The sequence below is a fragment of the Sprattus sprattus genome (assembly GCF_963457725.1).
Source record: "Sprattus sprattus genome assembly, chromosome: 18".
NCBI lineage: Eukaryota > Metazoa > Chordata > Actinopteri > Clupeiformes > Clupeidae > Sprattus > Sprattus sprattus.
Genome location: NC_137916.1, coordinates 5,652,103 through 5,673,188, shown reverse-complemented (window position 1 = coordinate 5,673,188; position 21,086 = coordinate 5,652,103). Strand labels below are relative to the sequence as shown.

Genomic DNA, 21,086 nt, shown 5'->3' with positions numbered 1-21,086 from the left:
TTATCTATTATTACTATTCATGTTTATTATACAAACTTACATACCATTATTTTCACCAATGGAGGCTGCTTTGGAAATTGATAATCAAACTTTTGACAGCATTTTTAGTGGAAATGTAACGTGCATTTGTACAGGTGTATTCGTGCACGTTGGGCTGGCCCTCGCAGTGGAACGACAGTTTATAACCGCACCAGTTAATCAATTTAACAATATTAATATTATTATATTCGGAGCTTTCATTGATAAACCAATGCTATTGTCTGCCTTCACGAGGCCCCGCCTTCTACTGGTACTCGTTCAAAGGGGGTAGACAAATCAAGTAATAGCCTACACCTCTGTAAGTTCTCAACATAGCAGTTATTTTAATAAATTGAAAGCCATGAATATTGAAACCGCCGACTGATGAAGTCAGGATGCATACGCAGGTTGAGTAATTAAGTGATTGGCAGCTGGCCGCTCTGTCCATTCGCGCACCTCACAGTTGCGTATAGATCAGACTTATCATCTCGATTACTATTGACCAAAACAGAATGAGGGTTTGGCTGTAGCCTTCTTGAAACATACTATTCAGAACATATTCGCTGACGTGCATTGCAAACGTGATGAATTGCTTACAAATCTGCTTAAAACAACTAGTGAAGGTGTTTTAGAATAATATTTATGCCATAAGTTGCTTTATGTAAACACCACGTATTAATGTTAGCTCTCTCATTATTTAGCGCAATGCTAGCATGACTCTACCGTAATTCGATTTTTAACCAAGGTAGCCTATTGTACCTGTTGATCGCGACCTGTTTACAAATCTGGTTAAAAAGATAAAGGTGAGCTGTTATTTATAGATAATAAATATTTCCCAGGCATCTAATGGCTTACAGCTACCTCTATAGCATCTAAACGTACAGAGTAAGGTAGGTTGACTGCTAAATCGGCAGCCACCAGTCTTTGGATAGCTCTCATAAGTCAGTTATTGTATATATGGCATTAATATTATTACACGACTCTTTTTTTGTTTGCCTTAGGCTCTCGGGATTTTTCATGGGCGCTCGGGAAAACAGCTTAGGTGCGCGCCCAAATTTTCTCCATGCAGGAAAAACCCTGACTGAACGCACAGTTTATGTGATTAAGGGACAGCGTTACACAAAGCTTTCACACGCTGATTCCAGTCCTTCAAGCAGGAGTTCTGAGTGTGCAGTTTTAGACCACAAAATCCTGCTTTTGCTTCTCTACCAAGACTACTGAGCTTGGCTGTATGACTATCACTTCCTTCCATGTCCTCACTGAAAATGTCACAATCAATATGTCTACACAGGACTACTCCATCTATCTTACTGCTATTCTGTCTTTACTCACTAATAGTTAGAGCACAACAGCGTTGTGTTGCCATTTTTCTGCCTTTGCAGCAACAAAACTGTATTGCTAATAGTCATCTTACTGCGGCTGCTATATGCGAGACCACAGCACAAGCACTTGTGATTAATTTGAGGAATTGAGCACAACTGCCAGTGTGCCATGAGAAAACTGGAGAAATTGTTGAAAGTTATGACTGGTGTGCTGTAGGCCCGTGAAGCAGCGGTCTTGTAATGCAAGATGGCACAACTGAAATATCTCACAAGACTAAGGGTGTAGGAAGGAAAGCGCATTCACTGCGCATCATTTTCAGGCTTTGAATGAGGTCGTCACTTACACCAGTACAGCATTATATCCTGGTGCATAGATAATGTCAAACACTTTCACAATTGATATTTCAAACACGCAAATGGAAAACTAAAAAATGAATGAAATGCATCAGTAATGTCCAATGACTGTGAGCCTATTCTCACCCTGCCACCAAGATGCGTGGGATCTCCCCGGCGAAGGCCTCGGCCATCTCGCGGCTCCCAACGTTGGCAATGCAGTGGAGCGCCAGACACATGAAGGTAGGGTTCCTGCTGGACAGGTCATTCTTAATGGCGTTGTTTATCAGCCGGATCAGCTCACTGTTGCTGTTCACCAGGACCGAGATGAACAGATAACCCTGAGACAGACAGAGAGAGAGAGAGAGAGAGAGAGATTTGCTATGTAACAGAACAGATAGACAGACACACACACATGTGCCCATGCAGCCTTTGCTCGTCAAATCACAACATCATTTCCGAGCACAACAAAAATCATGTTTTATTTCTCTAACGAAAGCACCAACATTAGACAGAGACTTTCAATCGACCGTTCAATATCACTATGAAGTTGCGAACTCTTGACTTGGCTTCATGGCAGCAGTAATTACTTGATAAATGAATGTACCAGCGCCATCATTATTCATTAAAGCCTATATTTCAGCTGACATTTAGCTTGTGTTCATTCAGTGACAGTAACCTCAACAACCTAACCATATAAGCTATGATTTATTTTGCTCTATTCACTGCGTACAAAAAACAAACCATGTTGTTTTAAAATAAATGGTACTTTCACGTCGCATTAACCATTAAAAGTCAACCAAGCACCACCCAGCAGTACTAGGGCCGCTCTAAAGTAGCTCCCCCGGAGGGCAAGACAGGGACTGGGTATAGCAGTCAGCTCCATTAAGAGCGTGGAGTTCAATAAGGACAGGGAACTCTGTGCCGGGGTCACAGCTCTAGCCGTCTGTCTGTCTATTTTAGTCTGGCCTCACTCGAATATTACTTCTCACTCACTTACCTTCCTCAAAATCGGTCCTCTTCCTATCTGCTGCAAACTTCTCCAGTGTCCTGAAACTCTCCTTCCCAAACTTACTAACTCTCTCTCTGTCCCTCGGCCACATGCCTCCTTTATATTGCCTGAATATTCCCTTCATCTCTGCAGGTCTTTTGAAACTCTTGCCTTTGGCCAAATGCTTCTCTTCCACAATAACACACAAACTGCAAAACATGACAACCATGCAGTTCACTGGGTTTTTAATATTTGACGTACACAAGTTAGCAGAAAAGTAAAGCTGTGTCCTAAGACTTACCACAAGTCCAAACAAACACTCTTGTTTACAGGTAAGCCCAGCAGCTGCTGCCATCAGTCCTAAAAGATCTTTCTTTTTTTCACCTTTCCATTTTTTGTGCACAGAAAAATACCTCTTAGAAATATGAGCATAGCTCAAAAGAATAAGATTACACTGTACAAAGGGATGTTCATTGATATCTGAAAGGTAATAAATAAAACACTTAAACATCCAATTAAGCACTGGTCCTACAACCAATGGAAATAAATAGTCACTTTACCTCCTTCCATAAACAACTAACAACGTGGACTAATGCTGTTGACTGCAAAGGTGCATGCACTGGCTCATGGTCGAGAGAAAATAATATCCATTTAAGCTTTTTTATTCATTTAAGGGAAGCTTTTCTGCAAAGCAACCCTATAGATAAACATTACTTTAGACCTGTTGATAAATTAGAGTTTTGCTTCCATGCTTCATCTAACATCTGATGACATTTCCAAGTTTAATTTTTAAAAATGATTAATTATTAGTATTTACCAAAGGCCTTCATATGAATTGTATTGAGTATATTACTTTGGATAATGGTAAACTAACTGCATTTATATAGCGCTTTTCTACTCATAGAGCACTTAATAAGCGCTTTACAAATGAATGCCTCTGACATCTACCCATTCATACACATGCTTAATCTTAAAAAGCTGTTCAATGTCACTTTTTTTGTTTTATTGTAGCCTATACTACAGTAATGTCAGATTTTTTTTAATGTGAAAACAATTAACTTTTAGGACTAGTTGTATTTACAATGCAGTAGGCTGCAAAATATGGAAAGTATACCTCAGCCAATCAACACATAGCCTTAGGAGCACAGAAGGGAGAGGTGTAATTTGATTGGCTGTTGTGGTCAAATATTAACAACCTTAAGCAAAATTGAAACTGAATCATGGACTGCATCTTGAAGACCAGTGGTACTGCATCTGCATCTGCATTCACACACACACACACACAAACACACACACACACACACACACACACACACACACCCCCAGGGGCCACATCTTACTCCCTGAATGGGCGTTCCAGAGGGAGCCCAGAGTTCAGCCCAGACGACACCCGTGCTGTATGTGTGCACTGCACACTACACCATCCCAGTGCACCATGGGAAACAAGTCCGAAGGCTTTAATGGCCATTCTCGGTCTCCATTGTGTTGCAAGCAACGGGGTCAAGGCTTTTCTCAGACTAACATCTCTCCACTCGACGACCTCTCAGCAAAATCATGCTTTAACATCTGTATTGGCGGTTTATTTTGATTGGCGGACAATGGTATTATGGGTAGGGTCTGAGTGCTTGGGTTCACTTTTAGAGGAAGCTGAGCTGAAACAATGAGTCAGGCTAAAGGGCTAAAGTGAGGAGCTCGTCTCAGCTAGATGACAGCGCAGGCGCAGTCTCTCTCTCTCTCTCTCTCTCGCTCTCTCTCTCTGTGCTATGCTATGCTATGGTCTCTATCTCCATCTCTCTCTGTGCTATGCTATGCTAAGGTCTCTATCTCCCTCTCTCTATCTCCCTCTCTCTGTGCTATGCTATGCTATGGTCTCTCTCTCTCTCTCTCTCTCTCTCTCTCTCTCTCTCTGTCTCTGTATTGCCAAAGCATTTGGTTTGGATATATAAAAATGATAACATAAACAATAAGTCTCTCTCTCTGCACTATGCTATGCCAAGGCCCGAGGCTGGTCGGAACATCACTCCCAGAATTACATCACCTTTTCAGGGCTGAGATTGCATTTTGAAGTGGCGTGCGTGTTTGGTGTCAACAGCCTGCGTCTTGCCCATAATTTACTTAGATAGTGGATAGACCTCCAAGCTGATATTTTAGCTTCATAGGATATCCAAATGCTGGTGTTTTTCCGAACTCATGAGTCATCCTCTGTGATGCTGCACCTGCCATCTCCACAAGTGAACGCCCTTTACTGCAATGCTGAACACTGTGTGTATATTATACATATTTCACAGCGTATTCAGTATGGTGTGCAGTTTCAGTACCATTGCCTCTTCGCCATTCAACATTTCTACTTTATAAAAATATGAAGTAGTAATTATTACATCTGTAATTAATGCTAGGGCTAGAACAGATTTTTTTGCTCCACTATCCAAAGATTCATAAAAACACTGCTGCTAAACGAGCAAAGAGCCCCACACACACACAAACTCTCCTGCTTCAAGTCCTGCTTTAAAGTGGCTTTGAAGTGAATATATGAGGTGAATGCCTGGAGCAGCAGAGAGCTGCCTTCTTCCAATCAATCCAGAATCTTGCTGGCCACCCTAAAAAGCACGACCCATGAGTTCATTGATCTTTTGTACCTAAACATGACGTGTTCACACTGGGTGGGAGGGAGAGAGAGAGAGAGAGAGAGAGAGAGAGAGAGAGAGGTGAGGCCAACAGGATTGAGGGTCATAGGCTTGTGGCAGCATTCACAGAGGGTTTCATTAATGTTTTCTGAGGAACAGACATTCCCTGCCTTACATTACATGTGTGAAGACACAAACACAAACACACACACACACACACACACACACACACACACACACACACACACACACACACACACACACCTCAATAGAGTTCAAGCGACTGATTTACCCACTACACAATACAGAATGACCATTGGCTGACCGGGATCAATACATGCACACCAGACAGGAGAAAAACAGTTCATAAATCTTGGCTTACAATCTGTTTTTCGGTGTACTTGTTGGAGCTGAGCAGGTTGACCGCCTCCATGTGTCCGAAATCGATGTCATGGCCCAGAAGGAAGATGAAGAGCAGCTTGCAAACGTACTTCTTCTTGCTGTAGCCATCCAGAGCTTTGTCACCCTTGAACTTGGAGCGGATGTTGGCCAGCTCCTTGTTGATGCGCTTGATCTCAGCTTCTTTGCTCTTACCTGGATAAGGAAATGGCAAGAGAGGTTGTAATAATAGACTTTATTTGTCATTGTGCATTGGATACACAACGAAATGTGTTAAGAGGGTGAAGATGAACAGCCTTACATTTATATTAATCTTTCCAACACAGTGATGCCACTCAACAATTCTTCAATACATCACATCCAGTTACAGACCACTGTCATTGTAGCAAATGTATTTCCTGTTCAACATTAGCCTGCTTTTTCTTAGTGCTTGTACTTCCGTGGGATGTCTGCAATAGCAGCAAGCTACGCTCATCATCTGACAGCCTAAAGTCCGCACTGATTCAACCGTTCCACTTGGACTCAACCTACATTAATACTCTGTTAGTAGGTGAGTATCAAAGCCAGGCAAAAAGAGGAAAGGCAGGTATAGGACAAGGACATCTGGTGCGTGGACAGCGTGGATAAAACCAAACAGGAGTCATTTTTATACTGATTTCATGGTATGGTGTCCTACTGGAAAAAGCCGACAAGATCTCACTTGTGCACATTGACAGATTGGATGCTTCAAGTCAATATCACAGCATTAAGAAAACACATCTGTACTGCGGAGTGGGTACTCATACTGAGACACTTTCAAACCACACTTTAGGATCCCTCAATCCTTTGGGATCTTTGTGAAACTCAAGAGGCCTATAAAAGTGCTCCGAGACAGGGAATTCTGTGTTGGGATTAGGAGTAAACTGAAATCTACAAAACACAAGAAGTGTGAGTGAATGACACGAGATCTGATGAGATCAGGATTATAGCGGAGGGTTCCAGGAGAATGGTGACCAGGCATTTGTGGATGCAGTGCACTGTGCTAGAACATTCCATAGTGCAGGTGTCTATTCCACATCATAATGTCCCAGACTTTACCTATGGGGTTTTTATGCCAGGGTATATAAATGACAAATATTGCAAGCTAAGCTTTTGGATGCAAATACAGACTGGGCAAGCAATGATGTACTGTTGTGCCTTTAGTCAGTCTAGATGAGGTATACCTGTGTACTAGGGATGCAACGGTGCACCATATTATGTCCTCTACAGCAGGGGTCCCCAACCTTTTTTGCACCACGGACCGGTTTAACGAGGCAATTTTTTTCACGGACCGGCTTCAAGGTGTAATTTTTCACCACTTGTAAATCATGTCATCCATTAATATTGATGTAAATCAATCAATTGCACCCGTGAGGCAAGCGCGAGTTTGATAGAATGGAGTCTATAAAAGCTAACATTGACGTGAAGTGGCGTTAACTTGCGACCAACACCATTGTATTACGAATGTTAAGTGCATGAAAAATACAACTCACCATAACGCTGAATCAGTGCTAACATTAACGTGAAGTGGCGTTAACTTGCGACCAACACCATTGTATTACGAATGTTAAGTGCGTGAAAAATACAACTCACCATAACGCTGAATCAGTGCTTGGTCTCCCTGTGCCGAAGCAGTTTTGAAGGCTTCATTGGCTTATTTGCTAGCTTGTCGCCACATATTATACAGAGCAGACTTGTTGCGTGAGAATCACCTGTTGCGATAAACCCGTATTTTAAGTATGACTCCTGGTATTGTCTGCTAAAAGAAGCTTTATGTTTTGGAGGCCGTAGGCTCCTTAGTGGGCCTTTTCAAATAAGCTTTCCAAAGATTTTAGTTTTGTACTAATTTTCGCTAGTTTGCGGGATTCTTTTTGAGTGACGCATCACTTGAACGAGACAAGCGTCTTGACGTGACAAGAGGCACAGGCGAATGATACGTCCTAGAAAATCCGGTAATTTTTCAAAATAAAACACCTCTCAGACGCTAATAATGAATACAGCGGAAATTATATAAATTATTTATTCTTTCTGTGCGGCCCGGTAACAAATGCCTCACGGACCGGTACCGGGCCGCGGCCCGGTGGTTGGGGACCACTGCTCTACAGTATAACCCTTTAACTTCCAAAATGTGCTTATTGCGCTGCAGACTGCGCAAATTGTACATTCAGATCCACTAAACATCTTTGGAGCCTGTCAGAACTTCCCTGAAGCCTATCAGCGCTCTGTGCACAAATATGAGCTGGAGAAGAGAGGGGAAACAAAAAAAAATAAACATTTATGTCACCATCAACCGGCCGCATCTCAGGTGGAGCAAGGAGAGTTAACTCATGATTGAATACACAACAATCTCTCGCAGTTGCCATCCAACAACAATCTGTGACCAAAAAAAAAACTTAAAAAAGACACTCAGCAAGCACAGACTCCTGTCAAGGCCAAATGCCGCATCTCACAAAGTAAGCCAAAGGGGAGCCATCCCAGGACCAGGCCTCGTCATTCATGCTGCCATTTTTCTGAATAGAAGGATTTATTTGTATACAGGCAAAATTAATAGTTTACTGTTTAAAGGGTGAATCTTTTTTTTCTTAAATAATAGAAAAAAATGTCGAAACCATATCGTTATTTAAAAAACGTGATACCTCCTGAATCGTAGGCCCACTGTCCCATTGCATTCCTACATTGTATTAGTACTGACTAAATGTAACGGACTGCCACTGCCTATCAGCGAGCACAGTGGGGTTTTTTTGGAGATCAGAGCGTGGTGTTTAATTATCATATCAGTAGACCTTGTATGGAATTCCAGAGACCATATTCCTATGCCACCAAAACATTTAATAATTTTCATAACTTATTATTTCACCTTGAAGTCATGATGTGCATGACCGGAAGGACAAGCCAGAACTCTGAAAACAAACGTGTAGGTCCTTGAACATATGAGAGGTAAAAGGCTTAGGCTCACAGAGAAACTTCAGAGGGAATTATCTCTGTGATGTGGTCCATGCTGCTCAATGGATCTGGCTCATAAGTCTGTAGGAATTCATGTCAAAACGCTACTAACGTACTCAAATATCTCAAGATTTTTTTTTAGGAACTTGGATAAAAATGAATATTCCCTTGGAATATAATAGCAGGAAAAGTAATTTCATTCTATTCAAATGTAATGAAATGTCACCGTGCCTGTATCGCCCCAGAATCGCACTAAAGGATACTCTAAACCAGATGACAGATAATGAGGGGAGATTTGGCACCCCACGGGCGATAACAATCATCAGATACTACGCGTAATGCTTCATTTCACTAAATGTGAAGAGATTTACGAAAGGCAATGTGAATATTACATGCAGTGCTGAGCAACCTCTCATTACAAATCGCGCGGCCACTAGGTCAGGCGAACAGAACAAAATCATATATATGCTCTAACAAACCATCAGAAGGCCATGACTTCAGACACAGAGCATGAACGCCAAATAATGATGACAAACAGCAAGGGAGTATCTTAACGACATGACCCTCCGGCTCAGAGCAGCCCAGGTCAAAAGCCTGATAAATGGATTATCGCGAAAACAGTCGTATAGACTCCTTTTGGCGAGGAGCGATATCAACAGCTAACTGCCTGTTGGAGGAGGTGACAGGACCAACAGTCGCAACATCTGATGGATTTGTTGATATTTTGCAAAAATAGAAACAGCGTCTTCCGTAGCGGCCTAACGAGCTACGGTGCAACACCGATTCTTGCTAACGTTCCACAATCGCCATCCGTGCTTCCCTAGTTGCACTAGCGGCCCTCTGCCAGCAGCAAGAGATTCTACGGGAATTCAGAGCTGCTTTTACAACCGCGTAAATGACCTCTCCACCAGTAACACTAATTTGCCAGTATTTTCAAATGATTGTTAAGACAGCACTAATGCAGATGTAATACAATGTAAATGTAATTTAACAATGTAAAGAATATGCAGCGCCCAACTATGTTAACTGTTAACATACGGACTGCCATAGAAAAAAGGCCAACATAGGGTTCAATAAGAGAACAGGGTACTTACAATTCCTGATGTCCGAAATGAACACCGCTAATCCTCGCATTCCATCTCCCTTCGACACAGCCGGCATTTTCGGTTCACTCCCGTTTCAATCGCAGAGAAAATGTAAATGTAGTGATGCGCTCGTGTGTTATTTAGCTCGTTGATTTCAATCTAATATTGGGTTGCAACCTAACCTATATGAATTATCGTATTGGAGTACAATGTTAGCTAATATCTAATAATAGCTAGCTAACTATCTCGTAAAAGGTTAACGCTAGCAAGCGAGATTAGCTAGCTCAAGCGAACGTATATTCTGTGGCTGCAGCGCTGCCTCCTGAGGTGGCTAGCTAACTATTGGTTTAGTTGAACGATAGCTGCGACGGTAGCTAGCTGCTGTTTCCGTTGGCTAATTCATTCAAACCTGCCTATTTGCGTTTCACCGACTTATCGTCAACACACGCATCTAAATGTATCTCAGTTTAATATAAGACGGGAGCGAAATGTCACTGTAGATAGATTCTTCCTCTAATGCACGTAATTTTACAAGGTAGCAAAAGAAATGTCAAAATAACAACCTATCACTCTAGATCACTGAACATGAGTCACGCAAGGCAAGCTAGCTAAACAGCTAGCTAGCTAGCTAGCAATGTCAAATATTGGAGTACATCACCCGCAGGACCGTGATCATGCAATCAAGTAATGTTCTTTAACGACAGCAGCTAGATAGTGAAAATAACGGTTCAAGGATTGAATGTATTAAATGCGTGGTCTTCAATAATGTAGGTGCCAGATCGTACGGTCCGTATTCCCGGACGTAGCTCGTGACTGCACAAGCAACGGGCACTAAACGCGTTTGCTGTGGTACAAACTCCTGCGCTTCTCCGGATTACGACCCGCCTCTCACCCTGTCGCCTACCACTCAATTTTCGAACAGAGAATTTCTGCATGCTGTGATGCCAGACATTGGTTCATCTCAAGGTCAGTCACTTTCATTTGTGATTTTAATTGGCCCGAGTAAACACTGATATAACTGGACATCTATCTATCCAACTATCCATCCAGCCTATTTTAGGTATCTGTCTATTTATCTGGATTCGGTCTGTCTAGCAGGGTACTTACATTTGTGACTTCAGTATTTTATCACAGTAATGTAATATCTCTTAATTTGTGTGAAAATAAGACATCAATTTTCTTGAGAAAATATTTGTTGAGTAAACTGTAAAACCAAGCCCTTTCACTTTCAGCAACTACGGTAGTCTATAATTCCTTATTCTTATTGTTTTATATATGCTATGTCAATGGGTCAAACTTATGTATCTTGGTCCTGCAATAGTACAACCGGTGTAATGTCTTAAACTGTATCAAGTTATGTCGGACATTAACTGAACAATCACTTATATTTGCCAGACATTGTTCCCAGATAACATTCGTAATTCTAAAGGAATACTTTTTGGGAAATCTCGAAGCCTTGAGCTACAGGTTCAGGTTAACACAAGAAATGTAGTAGACTTTTAACTGGTGGCCAGAATAGGCCCAGTAATTGTTTTGGGTGGCTGTGGATAAAGTCATTCTTGGTGGTAGTCTAGAACCAAGGGAGAGGCCAAAGCTTCAGCCAGATATGGCAATAGCCTCCTTTGGCCACCACGTAGCTATGTCCATGGTTCACATAACACTTATTATTTTGCATCTTCTCACTTTAGCTCAGTTCTACGACTTAAATATGTATGGGACATTTTCTTGATATTTCTTTAAGGCATGGAACCTATAGGAACTAGTGTATTTCATTTGATAGGGCTAATACTATATTAACCCCATTTACTGAATGTTGAAAACAACGTCCTATAGTATAGCTCAATTCAGTAGCCCCCCCCCCCCCCCCCCCCGCATATTTGTCCATTTTCATACTATTTCAATTGACGTAATGTAGTTTGTACTATTTTAAGGCATATTTTTCTTGGTAGGTTTTACAACCTGGTTGGTAGGTTTTTGACAGTCCATCCCTTCACCGTCATCATTCACGTCATTTCCACTGACAGGTCGTGATGGGAATGGCGGCTCTTTTTGGGGAGCGGGATCTTACGGCTCCGTTCCTTTCTAACAGGCTCTTTGTTCCTTTTTCAGGTTTTTAGGGAGCTGGGGTTACTCTGTCTCACAGACAGATATAATGAATATTAATGAGGTCCATGCCCTGTCTTAGTACTGGCAGAGAGGATCTATTAAGACTATAGTTTTCAAGTCTTCTTGTCTTAAAGTCTTCTTATAGGACCTATGCTTCTTTGCTAATGTTGTCAAATTGCTCTGCAAGGGGATTTTCAGATTTTAAAAACATGAGAGAGACCTAATGATAGATTTCATATTTTAATCATAAGAACGCACCAGATGATTCAGTCAAGACGCAGGACCACACAGTTGCCTTGTATACTTAACAAGAGTGATTCCATGGATTTAGGATCTCACAGAAACTTGTTTGATCAAACATGAAACACAACTTTGGAGGCAGACAATCGTCATCAGGCGGTTGTATTTGTTTGTGCCTGTTTTGCACCAAAAAAACTAAATCCAAGAAAAGACTGTGAATGAAGTAATGGCTGAGAACATGGAATCAGTATAGTTTATACATTTTGCAGCATGAGCTCATGTTGGAAGTTGGAAATAAAGTTTTCTTGTTAGACTCAAACGGGGCTAGCGCAAGGTACTGCTATAAGCTAATATTATTGTTATTTGTTCACAGGATGAAGAGAGTGAAAACTGTGAACATTTATAATGTAGTCATTTTTTATACATTCTCTGACCTTCCACTGTTACGGAGTCGGTGCACCTTCAACAATCTTGTCCTCAACACCTCCAACACAAAGAGCTGATAGTCGACTATAGGAGGAAAATATCGGACATGCAGTCTATTGCCATAAATTGGGAAGAGTGGAGAGGGTATCAGACTTAAGCTTCCTGGGCACTCACATCGAGGAGGACCTTTCCTGGACAATAAACACCACTGCACTGCTGAAAAAGGCACAACAGAAGCTGTATTTTTTGAGGTTACTCAGGAAGAACAAATTAAAAAAGAAACTGTTAGTGTCCTTTTACCGCTGCTCTGTGGAGTCTGTGTTAAGCTATGGCATCTCGCTGTGGTTTGCCAGCTGCACCGCAGCAGAAAGGGTCATTAACACCGCGCAACAAGTCATTGGCTGCTCTCTCAGCTTCTATCCCAGAACCATTATAGCACTTAACAATGCACAAAACTGAGCTGTATTTGTCTCTCTGTTGTGTAAATATGTCTTGTGTTTTTATAGTGTAAATATGTAAAGTTCAATCTATATATTTTTTTGTTTTTGTGTCTGAGAGCTGCTACCTCAATTTAGTTGTACTTGTGCAATGACAAATAAAGATATTCTATTCTGTTCTATATGAATATTACTGTGCTCTGGACGGGTTTCTGCTCAATATTATAGAGGGGTTGAGCGTTTACTTCCTTAAACTAAATGTAGGCTATATTATGACATAGATATGTACAAACTTGTCAAATGTACATCAGCATTTGTCTTTGATGATTTTAAACAGTAGATCGTGTCTTGAGCTATTTTCAACTCATAAAATACGGATTTATATATAAAAAAAGGTAATTTTGTCAATAATAACACCAGGATTGATGTGTGTTATTATCGTAATTTAGTTCACAGCTTTAAAAAAAAAAAAAAAAAAACACACACATTTAAGTGTGCACTACCTCTTCGATCTTTTTGTTAGATTGGGTAATTTTGATGATGTGCTTAAATTCATTTTGATGGGAATAGTCATGTGTGTGTGTGCTGAAAGTCTGAAAGCCTACGCACTAACAATAATTTCATATTAGACGATAACAAGCCTGCCAAATACATACAACTGAACAAAAAAGCTGATCCATCAATCAAAGGCTTACATCACCTCTAGCCAATGAAGAAAACTTAATATCATTAATATGCCTCACTATTTTAAGTGTAAAAACAACTTCTGCTATCAGAGAACAGCAAATAAACTAGGCTACTGATGTGCTTCACAGTGGAGTTTCTAACCCATGAATAGCCCACTATTATAGCTCCATAGGGGTCTATCCTATATCACTGAATGTTTCTTATGTAACGTGACTAATTCACCAACGTGGGTCTAAATCCAAACAACCAAACTGTTCATGTACATGTGTAGTACTTACTAAAAGTAGGCCGTCCATACGAATGCCAGACTGGCCTTAAATTAAACAATAACACTGCGTACAATGAAATACTTCTGAAAGTTATAGAACCCGCCTAATGTACACATTTAAGTGCACCGCCCACCTACAACTTGTATCTCCGAATCAGTGTGCAAAGCGAAACAGAGTCATCCAATGAAGTGGATTTCTGATGGGAGATGCCGTACTAAAGGAGGAGTCATGTCTGGCAGCCAATCGTGCAGTGCGGTTCATTTTAAAGGGCGGGATTCAACCCACTGTGTGTTAACATAGTCAGTGCGTTTTCTCTGGATTCATCTTTCAAGTTCAGCATTGAAATGGCGGAGACCACAGACAGAATGGAGGTAAGGGACGTTTGCAAATATAATCGCAATGTCTTGCTGTAGTCCGCAGTCAAGTGACGTTAATCTTTTTTGTTTTATACACTATCCGCAATTGTGTTTTTTTTTAATGGTTAAGAAATCATATTTGTTATACTACGATGTTGTCTTAGCATCTTTCACAAACTTGGCTAACAGCACCGGGCAGACGTAGCTAGCTAGGGATCTACGATTTACACATTGAGCATCCATTTTAGCGAGCTGAGCTCATTCATTTTCTAACACGTGTTGCCAAGATAGCCTTTTGCTAGCAACGTTTGGGCCTTGTTTCATTTTCATTGATATGATTGGGGGTCATTCATCTCGGATTTTCAGTGTTGATGCTCGAGTAAAAATGTAAACCCTCCTTCCTGGCAATGAAAGGTTTTTACCTGGCGGGACAAGTAATGGCTAGCCTTTGGTGGTCATCAACTAACGTTAACGTTATCCCAGACTATTCGATAGCTTGTAGCGGCTAACGTGTCGAGCTAACTTATTGAAAATGTTAACTCACCCAGCTCAACGTATTTTTTTTTATTTGCCCAGGCAGATATCTGCGTCAGATAAATGTGTCCTTCATAACAAACCTGTTTCCCCATTTTTAGTGTTGAGGTCTAAACTTGTGTGGCTAAGCTATTCCCGGCCTCGTGGATTTGCATTAGCAAGCCAGCTATCTGACTTGCTAATTTCTCATCCCATTGACGGTACATTGTTCCAGTCCATTAGTCGACAAAAACGCATGGCCCGCATGTTCACCTATTGCAGCGTCCCTGTCGTTTTAAGCATTTGCTTACAATCTGTGTATCGTTAATTCATACATTATCATGCCATGTGCTAGGTGATGCCAGTCTTTTGTGCTTCAGCGCACCTGGCTAAGCATGCCTCCCCTTGGAAGGCAGGTTAAGTTGACTTATGTTAGAGAGTACCTTACTTGCCTCACTCTATAACAGGTTTCGATTACAACTCGAGATCAATTGGTAACATTACATAGAATCCATGAGACATTGTGTGAGCTAACTTTAACCGAGCTCGTGTCGAGAATTTGTCTCTAACATACAATGACTAATCATTCGTCGTTGACTAGCCAGGTTTACGGAGCCTGGCTATGCAATCAGTTGTAGTGTTCGTTTGTTGCTGTTGCCCAAAGCTCCTTTATTGATTTGAGACGTCCTCATTTTCTTGAGGTTTCACAGGGAGAGGGCTCGGTGAAGCCTTCCGCTGAAGACATGACTTCCAAGGACTACTACTTCGACTCATATGCCCACTTTGGCATCCACGAGGTAAGAGGCCCACAGTTACCCCATTTCCCACGATGAGATCGAACAAATCAGCTGCTTCAGTTCAGATTTGTAAGCATACAAATCCATTAAACCATATCCATTCTCTTCTCACCTCCTTGATATACCTGTAGGAGATGCTGAAAGATGAGGTGCGAACTCTTACCTACAGGAACTCTATGTTCCACAATAAGCACTTGTTCAAGGATAAGGTGGTGTTGGATGTGGGCAGTGGGACTGGCATCCTCTGTATGTTTGCTGCCAAGGCAGGCGCTAAAATGGTTATTGGGGTGAGTTCATGTCCTGAACATATTCATTTTTGTTGCTACTTGGGTAATATTTCTGAGGATATTGTCAGTTCTTTCTTGTGCAGATCTGTAGCCATATAATACTGATGATGACCTTGCCTCACCAACCCACAGGTGGAATGCAGCAGCATATGTGACTATGCTGTGAAGATTGTGAAGGCAAATAAGCTTGACCACGGTGAGTTAACATCTGCACATGTATCATTCTACACAAACATTTTTATTTCGTGCCTTAAGTGCTTCCTATTTGCAAAATGATGTAACCGTTCTCCACATGTCTGTAATATACCTGTACAGGTAGCCAGCGTAACTTGGAGTCTCAAATGTATCAACACATTTTTGGTGGGAGGGTGTGCTGTTAATAACGTTCTGGTGTCCTTATATGCTGTGAAAGATGATTGATTCATTTATTTTATTGCAGTTGTGACCATTATCAAAGGAAAAGTGGAGGAGGTGACTCTTCCGGTGGAAAAAGTCGACATAATCATCTCTGAGTGGATGGGTTACTGCCTCTTCTACGAGTCCATGCTCAACACCGTCATCTACGCCCGTGACAAGTGGCTGGTAAGTGGTACTTAAAATGACCATATTTTCAAATGAGAGCTGAATGAAATATAGGTGCCTTTTTACCATGGGAACTAGCGGATTGTTTTGGGAAGGGCTTCACATTTGTGTGATTCGACTGCAGGAACCAGCCCTGTACGACCCCTTTCAGTTCAATTTTGTGTGTGGCCCTGAAACTGCTGTGATATTTAACCCTTGAGTGGAAGACGATGGTGTTACACAGTAAATACAGTAAGGGAATTGCAGCTTATAGAGTTCAAACACAAGCAAAACTTTAGCTGAAATGCAGGCTTTAAGTTGTCGGAATTCCCAGCCCCTTCACTGCATTTCATTTGCTCAGTTGGTCTGGCGAACTCCTCAACAGCGGTCCACTTCAGTCATGTAATTGGACACGCCTTTAACCAATCAGACCAACGATACTATACAACGATTGGTAATAAAGCAAACCCATATTTTTTCTGTATGAATTGTTGCAGGGCAAGTTTCTCTTCTGTTTTCAAAGAAAACTTGCCTTATCAAAGTTTTGCGGTTCTTCGGCGGCCACCATGTCCAATGTTTAAAAACTCTCTATGCAGTGGCTTTTGTTACGTAGCAGTGGTTAGTTTAAATCCGCCAATGGCGCGCCAGGTAGCCAAAAGCCAGTTTGGGATTGGCCCCAACAATCCTTACAATGCTGAAATGAACTTCTATAGAAAGTTTTCCAGACCCACTTCTGAGGCAAAATCAAATTGGCTGGAAGAAGAGGGGCGGGACTTCCCAGACAAGGCTTTAAGTGATCAACAGTGCAGTTTAATTTAAAAACTAAAAGTTGCCATGATTTTTTAAATTTTGCTCTCCATGAAATGGTGTCAATATTTGGGTAATCCTAACTTCTAGGAATGCAATGGTTTTATGCTGTGTTAATAAAGGTTATCATTATTTAGTTATGCTCATAATTAACGTTGCATTCAAATAACTTAATTTTGCTATCTTAAGGTGGCAGCATCTTAAAGGCTATATTTTAGAATAAAAGTGGGAGGAATTAACTATACAACATATGTTTGGGTGTATGTCCACTTGTACACAATGTTGCAGCTCAAAAGGCTACCTCTGTAGATTGTCCTGTTTCTTGATGGTTCGTTAGAAGCAGGATGTGTCTGCTTTGCATGCTGCAATTGATGGAAGCGACTGAAATGATCAAATCCAAGGCCTTCCTCAATTCCCTCCTGACTGCACATATCTTCCTCATGTTCCATGCTAATGTCGTACGACGTGTAGTGGGTGCAACTAAGCAATACCGCTGATAAAATACTGTCTGTTTGCCTGTCAATTATGGCACTATTGAGGGATGGCATTGGCAGTTTGTTTTATTGAGGAAGGTAGTACTCAGGTTCTCATTTTGGGCTATCCAGCCTAATTTGCTCTGAACCAGGCATGCTTCATTTAGTCTCATCTAGCATTTTTCTTATTGCTATTGAAGTGTTCATTGCGATATGTATCGCTATTGTATTATCGCCTAGGCTACATCAAAGTCTGATAGTTCCTGCACTGTGGTTGAAAATGTAAAAGGGAGCAGTGGGTACCTGCAAACATTAGAGCCATAAAGTCCCATAAATTCCTGCAGTGGAAAGGCGCCTTAAGTTTGTTTTTAATTATTTATTTAGCGTGCATAGGACAGTTGACATGTGTAATTGGCCATATGTAGTTCCTTGTTGGTCTATTACACAGGTTAAACCCCTACAGTAGCCGCACGGTAGCATTAGCTGCTGATTATCAATATGGCATTGAAGTTGTGCTTGTGTTAAGTGTGTGGGTGCCTTTTGGCTTCAGTTAATAGTATACCTCTGCAACTCAGACAGACCGATTACGCAGCCTTTATTGAATGCCAGTGCTCTGAATAGCCTTCTAATCTGCCACCCTGAAATGCTTTAACCCTTGCTTTCTCTCTTTTCTACAGAAACCAGATGGACTTATCTTCCCTGACAGAGCCACCCTGTATGTCACTGCCATTGAAGACAGGCAGTACAAGGATTACAAAATCCACTGTGAGGGCCCCTTGCCATGCTGTAATGTAGTTTCATTATTTTAGCCTTAAGCATTAGCTTTTCTTTTATGTATTGGTGTGAGGGCATTTGGACTTCAAGGACAGTTTTGGCCTCCATTTGACATTTTTGGATGTGCACAGACTGGAACTTGGTAGTTTAATGTACAAACATTTGGGGGATTTTGTCAGTGAAACTGAAGTGGTGTTAGATATGAATGCTTAAGTACAACTAAATATCGGCTTCTTTGACAAGTCGGTGCCTTCTTTCAGGGTGGGAGAATGTCTATGGCTTTGATATGTCCTGCATCAAGGAGGTGGCCATCAAGGAACCTCTAGTGGATGTGGTGGACCCCAAACAGCTGGTCAGCAGTTCATGCCTCATCAAGGTGAGCTCTCCGTTCCACATTTGGTTTGAACGCTCTGTTTTAATCTCTCTCAATTACTAGACAGTCTGGTGGGTTGATTTAATGTCGCTTTGTATACGTGAGTGGTAACCTCTGAATCTCCCTGTTCTCTCCAGGAGGTGGACATATACACCGTGAAGCTTGAGGACCTGTCCTTCACCTCCCCCTTCTGCCTGCAGGTCAAACGCAACGACTACATCCATGCCCTGGTCACCTACTTCAACATCGAGTTCACGAGGTGCCACAAGCGCACCGGCTTCTCCACCAGTGAGTCACATCATGTACTCAAGCCCCTTGGCTGCTTGGCCTTGACCAATTTTTGGTCCCACATTGACAATTTTATTATACACTTCAAGCTTAATCCCAGGTTATTTATGGATAGTTTTCAAAACATCTTTGTGGTCTTCCACACATCTTGAACCCTGGTGATCTTTGCACATTTTAAATAAAGTGCTGGTGTTTCGTCAGTATCTGCCTGATGCCTGTTAGTAATTATTCATGCGTTGTGTTTTCAGGTCCAGAGTCTCCATACACACACTGGAAGCAGACAGTGTTCTACTTGGATGACTACTTGACAGTGAAGACTGGAGAGGAGATCTTTGGCACCATCAACATGAAACCCAATGTCAAGAACAACGTGAGTCTTGCATGTTTTGCCCTGTGTTCTGAGTGCCCTTCTCCCATCAAGTGCCGGAAAAGTTGACAGTATATTGTTTTCATTGCTGCAGTTAGTCTTTCTTGTCTAATGCTGGTGTTTTTTTTTTTTTTTTTTTTTTTCTATCCTAACAGCGAGACCTGGACTTCACTGTAGACATCGACTTCAAAGGTCAACTCTGTGAGGTTTCTAAGACCTCAGAGTACAGAATGCGTTAACCCCCCCTCCAACCCCCTCTGTGTGTCTGTGTGTTAGGGGTAATTTGAGGAGTTCATTTGTGTGTGTAGGTGTGTGTAATGGACCATCTTCAGCCTGTGCTGTCATGCATACTTGTAAGCAACATTTTTAACTTCCTGTCTTGTGGAATATTTGTTCAAACTATAGGCTTTTTTTTATACATTTGTTTGTATAGAAGTTGGTGCCAGAGGGGACTTTGTTGTGCAATAGTCAGTCAGAACATGTTGATTTTACTTGTCCGAGCATTGGTCTTTTAACAACACACACTTACACACAGACCCCTCTCTTGCCTGTACATAATGTTCCAAGTTTTGTCACTTTGATTTCCATTGTGAATGTTAGTCATGGTAACATCCAGCATCCTGTGCTGTTTTTCCCTCCCTTTTTTTATTGTTTGAAAGAGATGCCTCCTGTGACGCTCGTTACCCCCCTTGTTAGCCAATCAGCATGTCTGCGTTTGTTACATGGGGGAAATTTCAAGTTAGTCATTGTTTTTTTTTGTTTTGAGAAGTCCACATTCTTTGTGTAAACTGTGCGGCCCCTCTTTTGAGGGGGTATTGTTGAAGGAGCACTCCCACCTCTTGAGCACTGTGGAGCACTTAAATGAGAAGTGTTTTCATTCTGACCAAAATGTGCATTGGGCAACGGAGCGCCCTCTGGTGGATTGGAGTGGTGATCTGATGTATGTGTGTGTTGGATGTTGGAGCGGGGGAGTGTGATCAACAGGATGTTTTTTGTTTTTTTTCCTTGCTGGCTTTTTTGTTTTTTTAATAAAAAAAATATTAAACTCGACTGCCCTGGTTTCCTTTCATGACTTCATGGGTGGTTTCAGTTGCAGGGTTTTAAGGTGTTCGTTCACCTCTGATTTGTAAGTTGACTTGTATGTAGGCAGTCGTTACGGCTTGTGTTTCCATGGTTGTTAGTTTGAGACGTCAGGTGCCCTTTTGTGTGACTTTAGCTCTGCCATTTTGTGATGACTGCTAGAACAATCCTTGTTGAGTAGAACATTGGTATAACGATTGTAAGGTTTAGCTGACATGGCTCCTTTTTAACAGTAATTCAAATATATATATATATATAAAAAAAAAAAATTCCAATTTGGTTCTCTTCAACTGATTTGTTTATCCTCCTTCAACTTCCACAAAATCACAAACGGAAACATAACACATGCGTAATGGGTATTTATTAACATTCTATTCAAGTAACCCTTCAAAACTTCTAAAGAGTGCTTTCATGTAAACCTTCAGAGAAGCCTACAGAGTGATTATAAATAAAGTGCATGAGTTAAGCCCTACAGGCTACAAGACAGTCTGATCTGGAATGCCATCAGCCTC

General features: G+C 41.4%; 2 protein-coding genes across 5 annotated transcripts in view; one reads left to right on the top strand and one right to left on the bottom strand.

Annotated features, from left to right (window-relative positions):
- The window catches only part of ap2a1 (adaptor related protein complex 2 subunit alpha 1), a 36,615-nt gene extending 26,451 nt beyond the window's left edge, over nucleotides 1-10,164 (bottom strand). Inside the window, exons 1-3 of the mRNA XM_080856938.1 lie at nucleotides 9,743-10,164; nucleotides 5,671-5,882; nucleotides 1,821-2,014 (exon numbers count right to left, since the gene is read on the bottom strand). Coding sequence (XP_080713064.1) covers nucleotides 1,821-2,014; nucleotides 5,671-5,882; nucleotides 9,743-9,809 — 473 coding nt within the window. The 5' untranslated portion in view covers nucleotides 9,810-10,164. The remainder of the gene's footprint in view (nucleotides 1-1,820; nucleotides 2,015-5,670; nucleotides 5,883-9,742) is intronic.
- A 4,071-nt stretch (nucleotides 10,165-14,235) lies between these two features.
- On the top strand, nucleotides 14,236-20,501 carry prmt1 (protein arginine methyltransferase 1; the record flags this gene model as incomplete). 4 transcript variants are annotated; one of them, XM_080855751.1, is made up of 10 exons in its annotated part: nucleotides 14,236-14,269; nucleotides 15,478-15,564; nucleotides 15,696-15,851; nucleotides 15,984-16,047; nucleotides 16,291-16,433; nucleotides 18,370-18,457; nucleotides 18,727-18,842; nucleotides 18,977-19,127; nucleotides 19,376-19,497; nucleotides 19,650-20,501. In XM_080855751.1, 10 exons carry the CDS (start codon nucleotides 14,243-14,245, stop codon nucleotides 19,731-19,733), a joined length of 1,038 nt encoding a protein of 345 aa, XP_080711877.1. In that variant the 3' UTR covers nucleotides 19,734-20,501. The 4 variants fall into 4 exon arrangements, with proteins under 4 accessions (XP_080711877.1, XP_080711875.1, XP_080711876.1 ...); XM_080855749.1 differs by having other exon boundaries at nucleotides 18,370-18,478; XM_080855750.1 differs by having other exon boundaries at nucleotides 14,243-14,269; nucleotides 15,469-15,564.
- Nucleotides 20,502-21,086: the final 585 nt, after the last annotated feature.